The following is a 16,685-nucleotide window of genomic DNA, read 5'->3' as shown; positions in this document are numbered from 1 at the left end:
TACTGGAAAAAACTCCTGAGATATTTACACAACCTGTAAAATGAAAATGGCAATTTTCTTTTTAGCTTTGCCTATTCAACGCAGGTCAAATAAAAATAAGCTGAACTGGAGCCAATACCATTTGGGGTATGAAAAAAATTCCATCAAATATTCAACATTTTCTACCCAACCACCCACACTGCTGAGTGTTTTTCACAGCAGAAGACAGTTCATATTCTCCTTTCTCCTTCCCTCCTCACTTTTCAAATGTGAAAGTACAAAGATCAATACCTCTGCTGTCAGCTGTCTCTGGGCATCTTTGGAAGCTTGTAGGTGCAATTTCAACTCTTCCTTTTCAATTACATGCTGAGGGAACACAGAAGATGATTATTTCAGCCTTCCTTTCCAGAATATTATTGGAAGTAACAATCATTTAGCACAAGGAACAATGGTGGCAAACTGGATCTGACTGGCAGACCAGAACCAGAACTGGCCTACCCTCTACAGATCACTTTTTACTACCCCAACCTTTCACCTTATGTCATTTGACAGGTGACTGAACTTTGAAGAAGCACTTAAATTGTGCTCACAGTTCTCTTTTGCAGCCCCGGCTTGAATTCAAGCAACAGCTGTAAAGAACCCATTCAACAGCGATCAATTCCACTTGGGAGTTCCCGAATGGAGCTGGTTCCTGGAAGGACCTCCATTTGGTGGCCTCAAATGGAACCATCAGCAGTACCTTCCCAATTGTTGCCCTGCTAGTGTAGGATAAAAAGGTAAAGGACCCCTGACAGTTAAGTCCAGTTGCGAATGACTCTGGGGTTGCAGAGCTCATCTCGCTTTACTGGCCGAGGGAGCCGACGTTTGTCTGCAGATGGCCAGCATGACTAAGCCGCTTCTGGCGAAACCAGAGCTGCGCACGGAAACGCCGTTTACCTTCCTGCCGGAGCGGTACCTATTTATCTACTTGCACTTTGACATGCTTTCGAACTGCTAAGTTGGCAGGAGCAGGGACTGAGCAACGGGAGCTCACCCCGTTGCGGGGATTCGAACCGCCGACCTTCCGATTGGCAAGCCTTAGGTTCAGTGGTTTAGACCACAGAGCCACCTGCGTCCCTGTGGGATAACTTGCCCCAAATCATATGATGTCAGGTGTGGGAGAGGTGAGTGTAGCTGGGGAAAAACCTCTTTGCAGGCCGGAGACCTGACAAGCCTAAACTGACCCATGGACCAAATGTTTCCCATCCCTGCTCTAGCCTATGAGCACACAAACCTCTTTAATTTTATGCTGAAGATCAACAATCTGGGACAAGAGGGATGAGATCTCTTCCTGGTACTGAAGCAGCTCTTCATTCTTCCTTGCCAGCTCCTCACTCATTCTTGCTATCTGAGCATTCGTTTCCCCTAAAATATGCAGCACAATACATGGTAAGCTAAGGAAATGACTTAACTAAGTACTGCCCATACTAAAATAACGTAATAAGGCTTTCGCAAACCTAAGTTGTTGTGGGGGGTGGGGAATCATAACGAAACAGCAGCAAAAGTCAGAAACATCCAAATGGTAAAAAAGCAATCAAGGGAGGAATTCATTCCAGCACCTTGGTCATCATCAGTGCAAGTTTCCCAGACAGAATTATGCCCCCTCTCTGCTCCTGCATGCTGTTCTGGGGGTTCTCCCCATCAAGCCAATTTTGGCAGGAGGAGGAGAGGGAAAGCTCTGTTGTGCTAACTGTTGTCCTTGTGCAGTCATCTGCCAGCAGGGCTCAACAGTTGACACCCACGCAACCATCCTTACTCCAGCCCAGGTGTTCTAGATTCTGCTTCTTACAGCAGCACTGGCCTTAGTCATAGCTAACACTAACTGGAATTTTGATATCAGCATCATACCATTGTTTCAACAACCTTGCAAATACTACTTAACACAAGATTTGTTCAGATTCCAGTCTTGACCACATTAAGGCTGGCATTATGGGACATTAAGGGACATGGGGAAGTCACACACAACCCTGTAGCTCATTTTGATAGCTAGGTAGGTAATTAGAAACATCAGGTCGGTAATACATAAAATTCTTTAGTAGGTTTGTTCTAGGTAAGTATGTGCAGAATTGAGAAACTGATATTGGTAAAGCAAACCTGGAGTTATCAGTAGGAGTTCTACAAGATCATTAAGTTTGTGTGTCTGTTTTGAAAAAGGCCACTTTAAAAAGGATTCTCATTGGTATGTTACATAGCAGAGATTATTTGCTATAACTGGATGAGAACAACTAAAAGCTAGAAAGGTTGTTGAGAAGTGGCTCTTTTATTTAGATGATGTTAGAATTCAAAGTTTTTGAAAACCCCATATCTCACCTACAAAGTTTCAAGGGAGCCAAGAATAATGTAGTAATTCCTGGGCTTGCATTAAAGATGGTATTCTACTCATTAAGACAGAACCAATTGCAAACCGTATTAAAGCATCAAAAATGTTAGTTGAAAACTTTTAGAAAAATATTATGACTGCTAAACATGAGAGATTAGAAAATGATCTGGAATATCATGCTTACATTAGAGAAAGAAAGAGGTTTGGGGGAAAACCAAAAATGTACCAGCTTTACAGGAGACAGAAATTCAAACAGTAATCTGTTTAGACCAGTGAGAAACTATTTTACAACGTGGTATAAATTTTCTGCTATTTTCATTTATACTTTTTCATGTTTCTTTACAGAAGTGTATTTGCATTGTTGCCTGTGTCAAAATTTGCTTTATGAATCCTTGGGCTCATATGCAGCAGGTTTAGAAAACTTAACATCTTTAAGGGAGCTCAATGCTAGTAAGGCTAATTGCTTATACTGTACAGATTTATGACATGGAAAGATAGGAGTGTGGCTGATGAGTTTATATTCAAAGATAAAAATATTTTTCTTATTCCTAGGGGAAGAAACCACCTATAGACTTACTGATCTCTTTGACACAGTCACTGACCAGCTGCTGCTCCTTCTCTTCGTATGTCATGGTTTCAGTCTTCAGATGGCAGGCCTTCAGAAACATTCAGAAGTCTTCATTAATTTTAAAGGTAGCCCTGAATGTAAATAGATTCTCTCCTCTACCCATTCCCCGACCGATCAAAAATAAGTTCACTATATCCTAAGATGTTGTGAATTTGACAATTAAGTGTGTCATTTGTTTCCATTTAAGCCACTTCCTTCACTCCAGGAAACACCAATTGCCATGAACAAATATGAAGTTGGGTGGTTATACAAATCAACCAACCACATTCTAAAACGGACACTTCAAAGTAAAATGTTTACTGCAAAAGCTGTCAGAGAGAGCAAGGTAATTAAGATTAACATTTCTGTTTGTTCCACCTTGAGTTCAACATACTGCTAATTACCATGGCATTTTCTTTTTCAAATATGTAGACGTTTTTGTTAAACCTTAGCAATGTGTCGCTGTACTTATGTTGAATGTCTGCACTGATGCATCATAATGCATATTTTATTTTTCTGGTATCTTCTCTCTCTCTTATTTTTCCTTCTGTATTTTTTTCCTTATAATTCTAAAACACACACAAACACACTGTCAGAGAAATCCACCAGCCTGAAAACAAATGAAATCACCAATATCATGCAAGATGTTGGAGAATATAGCTTTAAAAAATGGAGGTTTTCGTAATTAGTATTTTCATTTGAAATACAAAAAAAGACAATAAGCCTTCAGTAAAAGACAAAAGTCACTTTCAATCTAAAATAAAGACTTGGTAAGTATATAAAGAATAACCAACTGAACAATGTGGAGATAGACAATGTATATATGGGCTTTATGAGACTGAACTCTAAACTAAATCCTCAAGGACCATCTTGGCTGCGGGTTCTGGAGGACCTACTCCCTGCCTTACAGGCCTTTTCCACCTGGCCTGGAATGGTGGGGCCCTGACTGACTCCAGCTGCAAAAGCTGAGGCTGCTGAAGCCACAGACCATCTTGGCTGTCACTTAGTGCAGACCCAGGTCATCGAGCCTGAGCTTCCACAGCTGCCACCCACCATGAACCACCATTGGCAGCATTGGCAGCAACAGTAGCTATGTTCTGTGCTTATGATATTTTAAAAAGGTAAAGGGACCCCTGACCATTAGGTCCAGTCGTGACCGACTCTGAGGTTGCAGCGCTCATCTCGCTTTATTGGCCAAGGGAGCTGGCGTACAACTTCCAGGTCATGTGGCCAGCATGACTAAGCCGCTTCTGGCGAACCAGAGCAGCACACGGAAACGCCGTTTAACTTCCCGCCAGAGTGGTACCTATTTATCTACTTGCACTTTGACGTGCTTTCGAACTGCTAGGTTGGCAGGAGTATGATATTTTATTCTCTTGTTAATTAGATGTGCATTTTATATTTGACTTCCTTTAGTAATGTTTTATTTTGGAATGTCTAAGATATTTCTTTGTTAACTTTGCTGCATTAAATGTGCATTCTGTGCGGCAGCTGATCTCCTTTGTAATGTTTTATTTTGAAATCTTTAAGATAACATGTGAGCATCCTGTTAAATGCTCTGAATGTATACTTTATATCTGTTTTATTCCGGATTGTTTTATTTGATGGTTTAAGATGTAAACTGCTTTGAAAATTTTCTTTAAAATGCAAGTACTGAAATGAAATGATGATGATATCACAAGCTTGTCCTGAGTTTTAGTAGATCCTTAAGATCTGTTTCCCAGTTCCAGTTAAGAATGCTTGACAGAAATATGAAATGTTGTGAATATGAAACTCAAATATGAATGTTGTGAATCTGACAATTAAGTGTGTCATTTGTTTCCGTTTAAGCCACTTCCTTCACTTCAGGAAACACCAATCTGTCTGTTTGTTCATAGAAATATGAGTTTTAGTAGATCCTGAAGATCTGTTTCCCAATTCCAGTTAAGAATGCTTGACAGAAATATGAACGTAGCTAAACTTACCTTTGTCCGAAGAGAAATGTTTTCCTCCTCCAGTTCCCTGAGTTTATCCTGCAATATATCCAACTGTAGAAGACTCTGTGACAGGTTGAAGGACTCATTGAAGCGCAGGGGTGTGGAACAGCTGGAGTCCGTCTCGCTTTCTTCAGAAGCAATGGACACGACACGAAGCAGCTCATCTTTTTTTGTTAGTTCATGCTGCAGCTGGTGAACCTGATTTCAAACAACTTTTTTTTACTGAACACGGTCAACGATGCACAACATTGCAACCACCTCCAGTGAATTGTGGCTCTAGATTGCAGGGCTCCACCCATTTCTCTGCGGTAGCTACCTATGTTGAACTGCCAATTGCAAGATACTTTTGCGACTCAATGAGTAACTCTGCTTAAATTGCTTGCTAAGTTCCGCACTGTCCTACAAGACATATTACAGTATTGTTTTTCCCACTGTACATAGGACACTGACCAAGCATTACAACATTTTTCATACTGAATTTGCTGGCTGATTTGACTTCTTCATCACATTGTTTCTTTTTTTCCTTCCAATTTTTTTAATTGATTTTCCACATTTATCACAGAAATGACATAACAGAACAACACACAACAGAGAAAAACATACTACGCTACAAAAACTAAACACACAAGAAAAATAAATTACTTTTTCAAATACCTAATTCTCATTACATTAATAACTGACTTCCTCGAATCCCCTCTAACTGAATTTCATTATATCACCTGTATAAGTTTTCCAAATTCATATTTCTAATGATATTAACTCCTTTCATTTACTAACTTCTTCTCCTTTATTAATATTGTACTCCATAATATTTACTTCCACATGTTCATATTCTACCCCTAAGCCTATTTGTCACTTCCAATAATTTTCTATTTATCTAAATATTCTTTAAATTTCTTCCAATCCTCTTGAGTCTCCTCTTCTTTCTGGTCACGGAATCTTCCAGTCAGGTCAGCCAGCTCCATAAAGTCCAGCATGTTCACCTGCCACATCACATTATGATTCAAATAAATACACATTTCTGTAGAGGGTTTTGTCTGATGCAATCATCTGATCTTCCACCATACAGCAAGCACCTCCGGCCACTTAAAATGCTTCAGGTTTAATACTACTTACTTTATCAAAGGCTTGTCCCAGTTGTTCTTCCAGAGCTTCATTTTGCTCAGTTAGGATATGGTTCCGTTTAAGTAGGGCTTGTCCAATTCGTGCTGCCAATTCAAGGTCCCGATCTCTCTGCTCAGAAAGACCAAGAGAGGACTTTATGATCCTGCCCAAATTTAAGATCTGCATTTAAGGTCTTGCTTGTGTGCCTGCTGTTAAAATTGACTAGGTGCTGAGCACACAAGACAGGGCCTTTATAACGGTAGCTCTGCTGATGTGAAACTATCTTCCAGTTAACATTTATTTGCTTAACCCATTCAGACCTGGCATTCAAGAAAGCCTTAAGAGTTTCTTTCTACTATTGCCTCTCCTTAAGAATTTGCCCGATCTAATTTGTTATCTCTTATGTGCCTGTTTATCTGTATCTACACACTGGGCTGGTAAATTCGTACCAAACCAGTTAAAAACAAACAAACTATTGTTTAATGTGAACAATCATCACATTGGTGCGTGCAGCTAATGCAGTGCTTGAATAATTCTTCTCTTGTGGTTGCCACAACTTCTGGGAACAAAGCCAATGCCTATTTTGACATGACGTTCAAATCGAGATTCGTGGTTTGTAAGAGCCAACATGGCGACTCTGGCACTCAGTCAGTGAGCTCCAGCTGTTTAAACATCCTTTAATAATTATCTGCAGATCTTTAAAATGTGACGTATTTTTGCCTAAACATTCCCTTTTAATTCTCAGACCAATTCTTGGTAGCACAGCAGTTTATGACTTGAGTCCTAAATCTTTTTGCCTGCTACAATTTTTTAAGGAGATCTTGTAACTCAGACATCTGCTTTGAGGAATGTCTGTAGCTCAGTCAGTTTTGGGCACCTCTAGGTATGTCTGGGAGAGCTCAACATCAGCTATACTGAGCTAGGTGGACTAATACTTTGACTCAGCTTAAGGCAGCTTCCTATGTACAGCAAATAAACTTTAACAAGTACAAAAAAATTAACTGTACCTCAGCCAGCAGATGTGTGACCACTTCAACATCATTACAGTTGTTTGTCACCAGCTCTCGTCTGTCCGTGCCAAGAACTGAAAACCGAAAGAACTCCTTAATGTGGTTTAAACAAAACACAGAGGGTTGAATCCAGTGCTCTGCATGCTTCACTCCACTACGCAATTTGACTTGTTTCCTTTCCTCCCCCTCCATGTGTCCCCAAGATCTGCTCTGAAAGGTCCTCCAACTCCCCAGAGATGATTTTAAGGGTACATGGAGGGGGCAGGAGAGAAAGACGTTCCACTGTGCAAATGGAAGTCCATTGCTGGAGTGTTGGATACCACCCAGAATCCCTAAGTGATACACACTTGGGAACTTCCAGGATACTTGCGAGAATTAGTGGATGGTTTGAAAGACATGTTAAAATGTATATGGAAACCATGAAACAATAACAGTATGGAGCAGTAGAGAGCAAGAGGAATAGGGAAAACAAAACTTTAGCCATTAGGTTTTAATGGAAAGGTTTGCAATGGAAGATTAAGAAAAAGCATGACAACCATGGAAGTGTTAAACAACAAGCAATTTCTACTATCTCTTGTCATGCACAGGGTGGGTACAGGTAGGGACTTGAATTACCTTGGGCATGTTTGCGAGGTCCGGCCAAGGAAGAAGGGGGAAGTTCAAGAAGAGCTAGTACGGAAGAACAGAATAAATGCAGAAGAGGAAAAGGAAAACATCAATAGTTACAAAACTGTTGTGGTTTATGGATTTGTGGTTCGGTTACCAAAACATACTTGCTATATATAGCCCTGAATGTTCAAGGAACTTCCTATTACTATGTCAGATGTCCTGATGCAGCTGCGGCAATCTGCATGAAGCACGAAATGGCTCAGTAAAAACTGTACATCCAGCACCCGGGTCTGAATCCCTTGCTGGACAGAATGTGTGCATACAGCAGATGGTTAACAGAGTTGACTCCGAGAGTGGCATCTACAGGAAAATCCTCACATGCAGCAATATTTGCACTGCACAGCACCACACAATAAGATCTCTAGACTGAGGCCATGAGGCACACCAACTGTTTACATCTCATAGAACAGAATGGATAAATCCTGAGTCCACGAGGCTCTTTCTACATTGTAGATACTATTGTATTCTGGCCTCAGATCAGGCTTTTTTTAAAAAAATGCCAAATTAGAAAAGTAGCTGGGAAACATTTATGCGCACAGTTTTATTTGTCAATCAAGTTTTCTCATTTTCTCATGTTGCAGATAATCAAGGAACAATGACTCAAACAAAACCGCCATCTGCCCTCCTCAGGAGATGAGATTACACATTACCATGAGGCCAGCACCCCCTAGGACAAAACAATTCCAGTCACTTATCCAAATGAATAAACAAATTATATCGTTTAAAATTGGACTAGCCATAAAATTTTGTAGTGTGTGGGAAGTTGCACTGTGTCCTCTTTAGCTGTGTGCAGTTGTAAAAGCAACATCTGAGCTATTGTCACGAACATTTTTAATTCCTAGGAATGTTTATGGTGATCTGATGTTTAAGTGTATACATGTCACACAGCAAAGATAGATAACTGAACCTCACCAAGCAAAGATGTGACTGCTTCAACATCAATTAACTTTAAAAATTGGCACATCACCTGATGAACACTTAGTTGGACACACTCCAATAAATGAGTGTTCATTATCCACAAGTATCTGAAGAAACCTCATGCCTTGTGGTTCTCATTACTGTATGATGTTCAATGGCTGGTAGGAGCTGATTTGATTTCCCACTAAGGCAGAAATTCTATGCACACTTACCTAGAAGTAAGCCACATGGATATAGTCGGACTTACAGAAAGGTGTGTTTAGGATTGCAGCTTAAAAGGTTTAGGGAATGCATCTAATCCAATGTGCATGAAAATCTTTTAAGACAAATCACAGAACGTTCCAATGATTTACATCGGGTGTGGATATAGGAAGATGTTATATAATTTCCATCCCAAAAGCATGGAATGTTGGGCTTTTACTGTGAGAAGGTACAGAGAAGAAGCAAGTGTTGCCTCCTCAAAGCAGTTATTGCAGAGCTTACTTACTCAGAAGTATGTCTCCCTATACTCAATGGTACTTACTCTTAGGAAAGTGTGCATTGGATTGCAGCCTAAAGTTCCCTAAGGAAGGGCTTGTGGGAGCCAAAATAGAATGAACATTAAAGGATATTTTGCACCCCCCTTATTTCTGCCTGTGGTATTGCTGATAAGAAGAGTCTCAAGTTAACTTCTTTTTAACCTCTCCTCCTTTTCCTCCCTTCCCCTAGAGAGTGAACTTACTTTCCTGTGAAAGCTAGCAGCAAAAGTATCCTGGCTCTGCTCCAACCAGTAGGAGGAAAAGTCAGTTCAATAACAAGCAAGCCCTGGTTTTCCCCTTGGTGTAAATCCTAGGTGTGCCACCACAGAGCAAATACAGATAACTGAACCTTAGCAAGCAAAAATTGACTATTTCAATATCAATAATTTCTTAAAAGCTGGGTACATCATTCTATGAACACTGAGCTGTTTTTTCATTGTTTCACTGCTGTACAACTCCAACAAAGAAGTGTTTACCTAGTTATAGTTAACTCACATTATTTATGAATGTTTTGATGTGTTTTGTTTTAAATATCTGATTTTTAAATACTCTAACCAGAAAGGGCCATGGATTATGCAAAGGCCACTAAAATGTAGTTGGGGCACTTTCTGACTTACAGAGTAGCAATACCCTGTGTGCCATAGAGAACAGTAAACACATAGATCGCAAATATTTTTTATGCCTCTATTTATATCCAAATGGCTTACAGCTTATTTGAGAAGAGGTCAGAAAGAGGGAATGAAATAATTCATTTTTCTTAAAGAATGGAAGGACAAATGCTTCACAGCTTAAGTTCTAAGAACAGTTGCTTAGCGATGCTGTGCTCTCAACCAACGGCATTATCAAATTCTTCAAAGTGCTCTAGCAATTTTGCGTTCTCAAAGCACTTCACAAACATTATCTTCAGGGAATTCTCACAACTATCCTGTAAGATGGTCAGTAACATCCCTACATTTTAAAAGCATTATATAATGGCAGGATTCACACGTAATGGCAAACCGTGGCTTGCCATGCACAAGCAGATCATGTGCATTTTGCTCTTTCACACTAGCGCCAGGAGGAAACAAACCGCAATCCCTGGCTAAACATTATGCCCAAACCAAAAATCATGGGTTGTTTTTTTCCATTCTAAACCACAATGGTAATTCAAAATTTGTTCTTGGTGTTTATGACTTACTGATAGGCAAACATGACAAATATGCCACGAATATTGAAAGATCAAAGGAAGAAAAGGAGTCTACGATCTCACTGAGCAAGAGTCAGCCAGTTGTATAAACCGAAGAAGCTTTTCAGCTCCCAGGCAGAAGACGTATACCGTATTTTTCGCTCTATAAGACACACTTTTCCCCTCCTAAAAAGTAAGGACTACTGCAATGCGCTCTACGTGGGGCTACGTTTGAAGGTGACCCGGAAACTACAACTAATCCAGAATGCAGCAGCTAGGCTGGTGACTGGGAGCGGCCGCCGAGACCATATAACACCGGTCTTGAAAGACCTACATTGGCTCCCAGTACGTTTCTGAGCACAATTCAAAGTGTTGGTGCTGACCTTTAAAGCCCTAAATGGCCTCGGTCCAGTATATCTGAAGGAGCGTCTCCACCCCCATCGTTCTGCCCGGACACTGAGGTCCAGCTCCAAGGGCCTTCTGGCGGTCCTCTCACTGCGAGAAGCCAAGGCAGAGGGCCTTCTCGGTAGTGGCGCCCTCCCTGTGGAACGCCCTCCCACCAGATGTCAAAGAGAACAACAACTAGCAGACTTTTAGAAGACATTTGAAGGCAGCCCTGTTTAGGGAAGCTTTTAATGTTTGATGCATTACAGTATTTTAATATTTTTTTTTTGAAGCCGCCCAGAGTGGCTGGGGAAGCCCAGCCAGATGGGCGGGATATAAATAATAATAATAAACAATAACAACAACAACAACAACTATTATTATTATTATTATTATTATTATTATTATTATTATTATTCACTGAAGCCAGGAGAGCAAGAGGGATCGGTGCGCACCAATCCCTCTTGCTCTCCTGGCTTCACTTTGCTGGAGAGGCGCTGTGCAGAGAGGGAGAAAATGTTTTTTTTCTTGTTCTCCTCCTCTAAAACTAGGTGCGGCTTATGGTCGGGTGCGTCTTATGGAGCGAAAAATACGGTAATTTAATTCTGTATCTTGTAGGGACTTTCCCTCAAAAGCTAAGAGAGAGAAGGCTTACTAAGACCACTAACAGTGCAGTTCTACTCATGTCTAAAAGGGTAAAGGTAAAGGGGACCCCTGACCATTAGGTCCAGTCGTGACCGACTCTGGGGTTGCGGCGCTCATCTCGCTTTATTGGCCGAGGGAGCCGGCGTACAGCTTCCGGGTCATGTGGCCAGCATGACTAAGCCGCTTCTGGCGAACCAGAGCAGTGCACGGAAACGCCGTTTACCTTCCCGCCGGAGTGGTACCTATTTATCTACTTGCACTTTGACGTGCTTTCGAACTGCTAGGTTGGCAGGAGCAGGGACCGACCAACGGTAGCTCACCCCATCACGGAGATTTGAACCACCGACCTTCTGATCGGCAAGTCCTAGGCTCTGTGGTTTAACCCACAGCGCCACCCCTACTCATGTCTACTCAGAAGTAAATCCTAATGAATTCAATGCAGCTTACTTCCAAGGTAAATGGGTCAGGATTTCAGCCTCAGTGAGTTTATGGCAGAGGCTAGATTCAAACTGTGTCTAAAGAGATTGGTCAGGATTACCACCACGCTATTCCAACAGCCAACTACAATTTTACAAAACGATTCCGGACTGATAACTTGTAGTTAGCCCAAAATCAGGATAAAAGGAATCTACGTGAAGAATTTATGTGCCCACTTACCCTGTAGAGTGACAGCTGTAAGAAGCTCTTCATTTTGATTCATGTCCCTGTTGTCTAGTGCCATGTCCGAGTGCCAGCATATGTATATGGAGCAGTTCAGAATATGCCAAGAAGCAGTGCTTGTTCAGTATTTTTCCTTCTGCAGCAGGCACTGCCTCTGGGCCACAACACAAGAACTCTCTAATATTTACTGAAGTTGTCTAGCAAATAAACATTCCTGAACAGCAGTGCCATAAAGCAGGGAGGAGCTATACTGCAATACTATACTATCAGCACAGTGAGTTCAGAGTGCATTAGAAAAATCATGCTGTAGTTCCCTAGATTCAGAACTCTAAAAATATGCAGCATTAAAATTTGATCTAATCCTCCTATAGAAGTTAGATTTCTTATTTATTCTTATGCTGTAGGTGTTCATAGAGTACTCTAATCTGATGCAATACTGATTCTGCCCTGCTAAATTCATTACTGATAGCTGTCAGCTTTCATTTGAATATATTCTGATGTTGCATTGCTGTGACCATGCAGACCAGAGTTGTTTAAGAATTTCAGGGCAGCAGATCTGCTATGGATACAGTAAATTCACCAAAGCGGTATAATTAGTTTTAAACGGGAATGCATTAATTCCTTTTTTGTAAATAATAATTTCTATCCTCTACTTTCCTTACATTCCTTGTTTTATGTATTTATCTAATTTATATCCCATTCTATACCAAGAGCCCCATTAGCTAAAGTGGTGCTTCAGGTTAAGAACAGTTTCAGGTTAAGAACGGACCTCCGGAACCAATTAAGTACTTAACCCGAGGTACCACTGTAAAGTCAAAACAAGTTACTGATGGGAGTCAACCAGCTAAGTTGTAGAAATGCAGAAAAGAGCATGTTGGAAAAGACCTGTCGCTAAATCTCCTGGGAGACTGTACTCATTTGCCTAACAGTTTTTAAGTGAGTTTTGGGGGTGGGAGCGATGGGGGAAGCATCAGGAAGAAAGAATACATGGTATACTTCACATTGCATGAGAAAGTCCAAGGTGGTTATGTGTTCATCTCGAAACTAATCAATTTTTGAACACAATACTATGAGGCTAAGATACCTTTTAAGCAGCCATGGATCCAGCTCATTATCAACTTCATATAACCAGGACAGCCAAACAAATTAACCCTCTAAAAATACAGATGACTTGCAACTTACAAGGGGGTTAAGTTCTAGAGATAGCGCATAGAGCCAAAATAGTGTATAGTCAAAACACACACTCCCTGCGTCTCCAGATGCTCTCCCAAGTGGGATTGCTGATGTTTTTCCCACTGGGTGCCCCCTGCCCCTGGCCAAGCATGTAAAGCTGAATTCATGCAAGTTAAACAGGTTTAAGTGGTGAGTTGACCATAATTGCCTTTACCACCTCCAATCCAAGAGTACAGAAGAGCTGTAATTTTTAAGCCTTGTACTCAGTATTGCAAATTTGGTTTTTGTGGAAAAACACAAGGTTTACTTATGACACACACTTCATTACACATCTGCGTGATCCCATGCAGAAATATGTGCTAGTCATCTGTTTGCATTCATATTTTTCTGGTCTGAAAAAGACAATCCTAGTTTTTAGTTAAAAAATGACCAAAGCAATTATTATGCCTACTTTTCAAGCTCTGTAAATAACCAACATTTCATAAGGATCTTTTCAACATTTTTGCAAAATTAAGTTCTAAGAATCCAGAAATGTGAACACCTACCCACAACACACTGAATTTTTATGATGATAAAATAGCTTAAAGAGTGAAGGTGAAAAACATGGAAATAAAAAGCTGTATAAGTCAATATTTAAGCAGACCTACATTGTTAGAGTTGTATAATCAAGTTATGAAAGGGAAAAAAAGATACCAAGGGTCTGTTTATTTTAAGGGTTTTGCATATAATCCAAGGTAATTCTCTCAGTTATAACCAACCATTTATTCCCCATAAGCTATGTTCTTTTGTAACTCTGACCAAGAGTTATAAAATGTGAATTGCTACCAGCATTATGCCTACTTTTTATAGGCTGTTGCATTTGGAAATAAACACATTTCTGGGTGTGTGGACTGAAAATATGTGAACTCATGCAATGTTCATCTGAAATTGCTTAGATCTTCCACTGCAGAACATGGCGTGAAACCAGTATGGTTTCAAGGATGAAGTTATGAGCTTTGACCTGAGAAACTTGTAAGTTTCAGTGCAACCACAAATTCACTAATGAGCGGTATTGGTTCTCATATATACGTTCTATATATATTGGTTCTCTAATATACGGCCTTCAACTGCTCTTAGAAACTGATTAAATTTCACAATGAGGGAGAGATTTTACGCATGCCTACCTAGAAGTAAGCCCCACTAATACAACTGGACTTACATCATGTAAACATGTATAGATTGCACTCCTAGCTTGCATTTATATTTATCACAGCGGGGAGAGACTAACTTGTGGCCTTTAAGATGTGGTAATTTCTGATCACTGGTCATGCCAGCTTGGGGGGGGGGGGAGGTTGCAGGAGGCCAACAATGTTTGGTGCGGAAATGAAAAATGGCTGCATTGGTTTCGGAGCTACTGTTCTACAGCAACTCAGCAGAGTAAACAAAAATGCAGGGAACAGGCAAGTGTTGAAGACCTTAAGATACCGTACTTTTACGTCTATAAGACGCCCCCTATTTTTGGGGACTCAAATTTAAGAATATGGGGGATATGGCACAGAGTTGTTGAGCTTTTTTAGGGGGGATTGCAGAAAATTGCCGCGTCTTGACCAGGGGTCTGCAACCCGCGGCTCCGGAGCTGCATGTGGCTCTTTTACATCTTTGCCGCGGCTCCGGGGCGGATACTAGCGAGGGGAGGAGGCGCATTGTGCGCCCCGACACTCCTCACTGTGGCGGGCGCTGTACTGGCTGTGACGTCGCATGGGGGCGGTGCGTGCGTTAGTCACGCACCGTCCCAACGTCACCTTCCCGCCCGCTGTCAGATCGCGGCTCCGGAGATATATTTGTTTTCAATGTCGCAATGGTTTTGCGGCTCCCAGTTGTTGTTTTTTCTTCGGAAACGGGTCCAAGTGGCTCTTTTTGTCTTAAAGGTTGCAGACCCCTGGTCTTGACTGTCCCATCACCGGCAGAAGCCGCCAATCGCCCGCCCAATTGCCACAGCATCAGTCAATCAACACCAGGCATTGACGCAGCAACCAATAACACGACCAATAGCTGCTGACAGCAGCAGCAACCAATCAAACATCCACCCTATGCACTATCCATGTATAAGATGACCCCAATTTTTAACATGACTTTTAAAGAAAAAAGCCTAGTCTTATACATGGAAAAGTATGGTATATTGATGCCTCCTGAGACTGTGTTGGGGACCCCAGATATACAGCACTTAGACTGTACAAAATTTCTACAGCCTTGTCAGGTCACAGTAATTCTCACTTTCTCCAGCGTCACAAAGGCCAAGCTGAGGCTGAACAGGGATTTGATCAGGGCATCACCTAAGCAGTTCATTTATATTTTTCATTTCAGTCCCTGGCAGTGAGCAAAAGCACTTACTCATGTAACGGATAGTCTCTTCAGAAAGAACAGGAGAAGAGATTTCAGAGACATGACTGTGGCGGCCTGGAGACTGGGTCCAGTCGGCATTTTCAGAGAGACATAAAGAATCCACACGTAACTTGTATTGAGGCAGCTGTTCCTCCAGCATGCTCACCAGCTCAACTTCAGCGAGATCTTCATTAGGACAAACATCTAAAAAGGCATATATATAGGCAGGCATCATGATACCAATCTGCTTTGGGATGAATACTAAAGGAACTATTTATTTTCTTTGCTTTGACAATAAAAGCAGCCATGATAGCTTATCAATAGTGATTTAAACCTGGGCTAGACAGAAACAGCACAATCCTTAGTACATTTAACTAAATAAACACTGTAATAAATTAGCAGCTTTGTCAGCACCAAACTACTAAAATGCATCTACGTGGGTTTCCCCCCAGCTTACACATTTTTCAGCTGAGAAATGTGAAATGCATTATTAACTTAAGAGTAGAAATGCTTTTATGCATTATTTTATATTAAAGCTGTAGATCACATCAGATCACTATCTGGATAAAGGTTCTGTGAGTACATAAAATCTTTGCAGTAGATTAGTGACCATTTTCCTTTGCAACTTGTGTCTTAAAAAATAATAATTCTAAAGGAGCAGCACTTTGACTTGTACTGTATAGATGAGGGGTTCATCCAGGCTGTGTAACTATCTGTCCCATTTTTCAATCCAAACAGTTTATAACAAATGGAGTGACAAATACTTTTAAATTTTAGAAACTGCCCTTCATCCAAAAATGGATTCCAGAGTGGTATATCTGGGCCTTTTATCTGATTTTCAACTTACCAGTGATGTTTTCTGAATCTCTGTGGTTGAAATTCATGAGGTTTGCTTCACACTTCAGTTATTTGGAAACCACATCCTGCATGCACATTGTGTGTTGCTCCTTCTCATTTTGGTTTGATTGTTTTGGTTTAAAACCAGAGTAGGCAACAGCCATTGGTCTACACTGGCATTACGAGTACGTACTTCTTTCTTCAGCTGTGTTAGGTCCGAGGTGACACATTTGAAACTTGCACTTCATTGAATATCACGATCTTTATGTTATGATCTTGCCTGGATCGGCCATCATCTTGAAATAAATTCAAAAGAAAAA

The 16,685-nt window shown here is 40.9% G+C and overlaps 1 protein-coding gene across 6 annotated transcripts in view; it reads right to left on the bottom strand.

Moving 5' to 3' along the window:
- TRAK2 (trafficking kinesin protein 2) overlaps positions 1-16,685 on the bottom strand; it is a 41,420-nt gene that overhangs the window by 15,216 nt on the left and 9,519 nt on the right. For 2 of the 6 annotated variants that reach the window (XM_028750984.2, XM_028750994.2), the window contains exons 2-10: positions 16,376-16,661; positions 15,538-15,732; positions 7,651-7,704; positions 7,033-7,109; positions 6,038-6,154; positions 4,910-5,119; positions 2,916-2,994; positions 1,253-1,383; positions 271-345 (exon numbers count right to left, since the gene is read on the bottom strand). In XM_028750984.2, coding sequence (XP_028606817.2) covers positions 271-345; positions 1,253-1,383; positions 2,916-2,994; positions 4,910-5,119; positions 6,038-6,154; positions 7,033-7,109; positions 7,651-7,704; positions 15,538-15,732; positions 16,376-16,412 — 975 coding nt within the window. In that variant the 5' untranslated portion in view covers positions 16,413-16,661. Of the gene's footprint in view, positions 1-270; positions 346-1,252; positions 1,384-2,915; positions 2,995-4,909; positions 5,120-6,037; positions 6,155-7,032; positions 7,110-7,650; positions 7,705-11,991; positions 12,652-15,537; positions 15,733-16,375; positions 16,662-16,685 lie in introns of those variants that run through there. The other 4 variants (XM_028751009.2, XM_028751017.2, XM_077917507.1 and 1 more) reach the window with 4 other exon arrangements.

The sequence above is a fragment of the Podarcis muralis genome, chromosome 1 (assembly GCF_964188315.1).
Source record: "Podarcis muralis chromosome 1, rPodMur119.hap1.1, whole genome shotgun sequence".
NCBI lineage: Eukaryota > Metazoa > Chordata > Lepidosauria > Squamata > Lacertidae > Podarcis > Podarcis muralis.
Note: the sequence above shows the minus strand (reverse complement) of the source record. Positions and strands in the feature narration are given on the sequence as shown.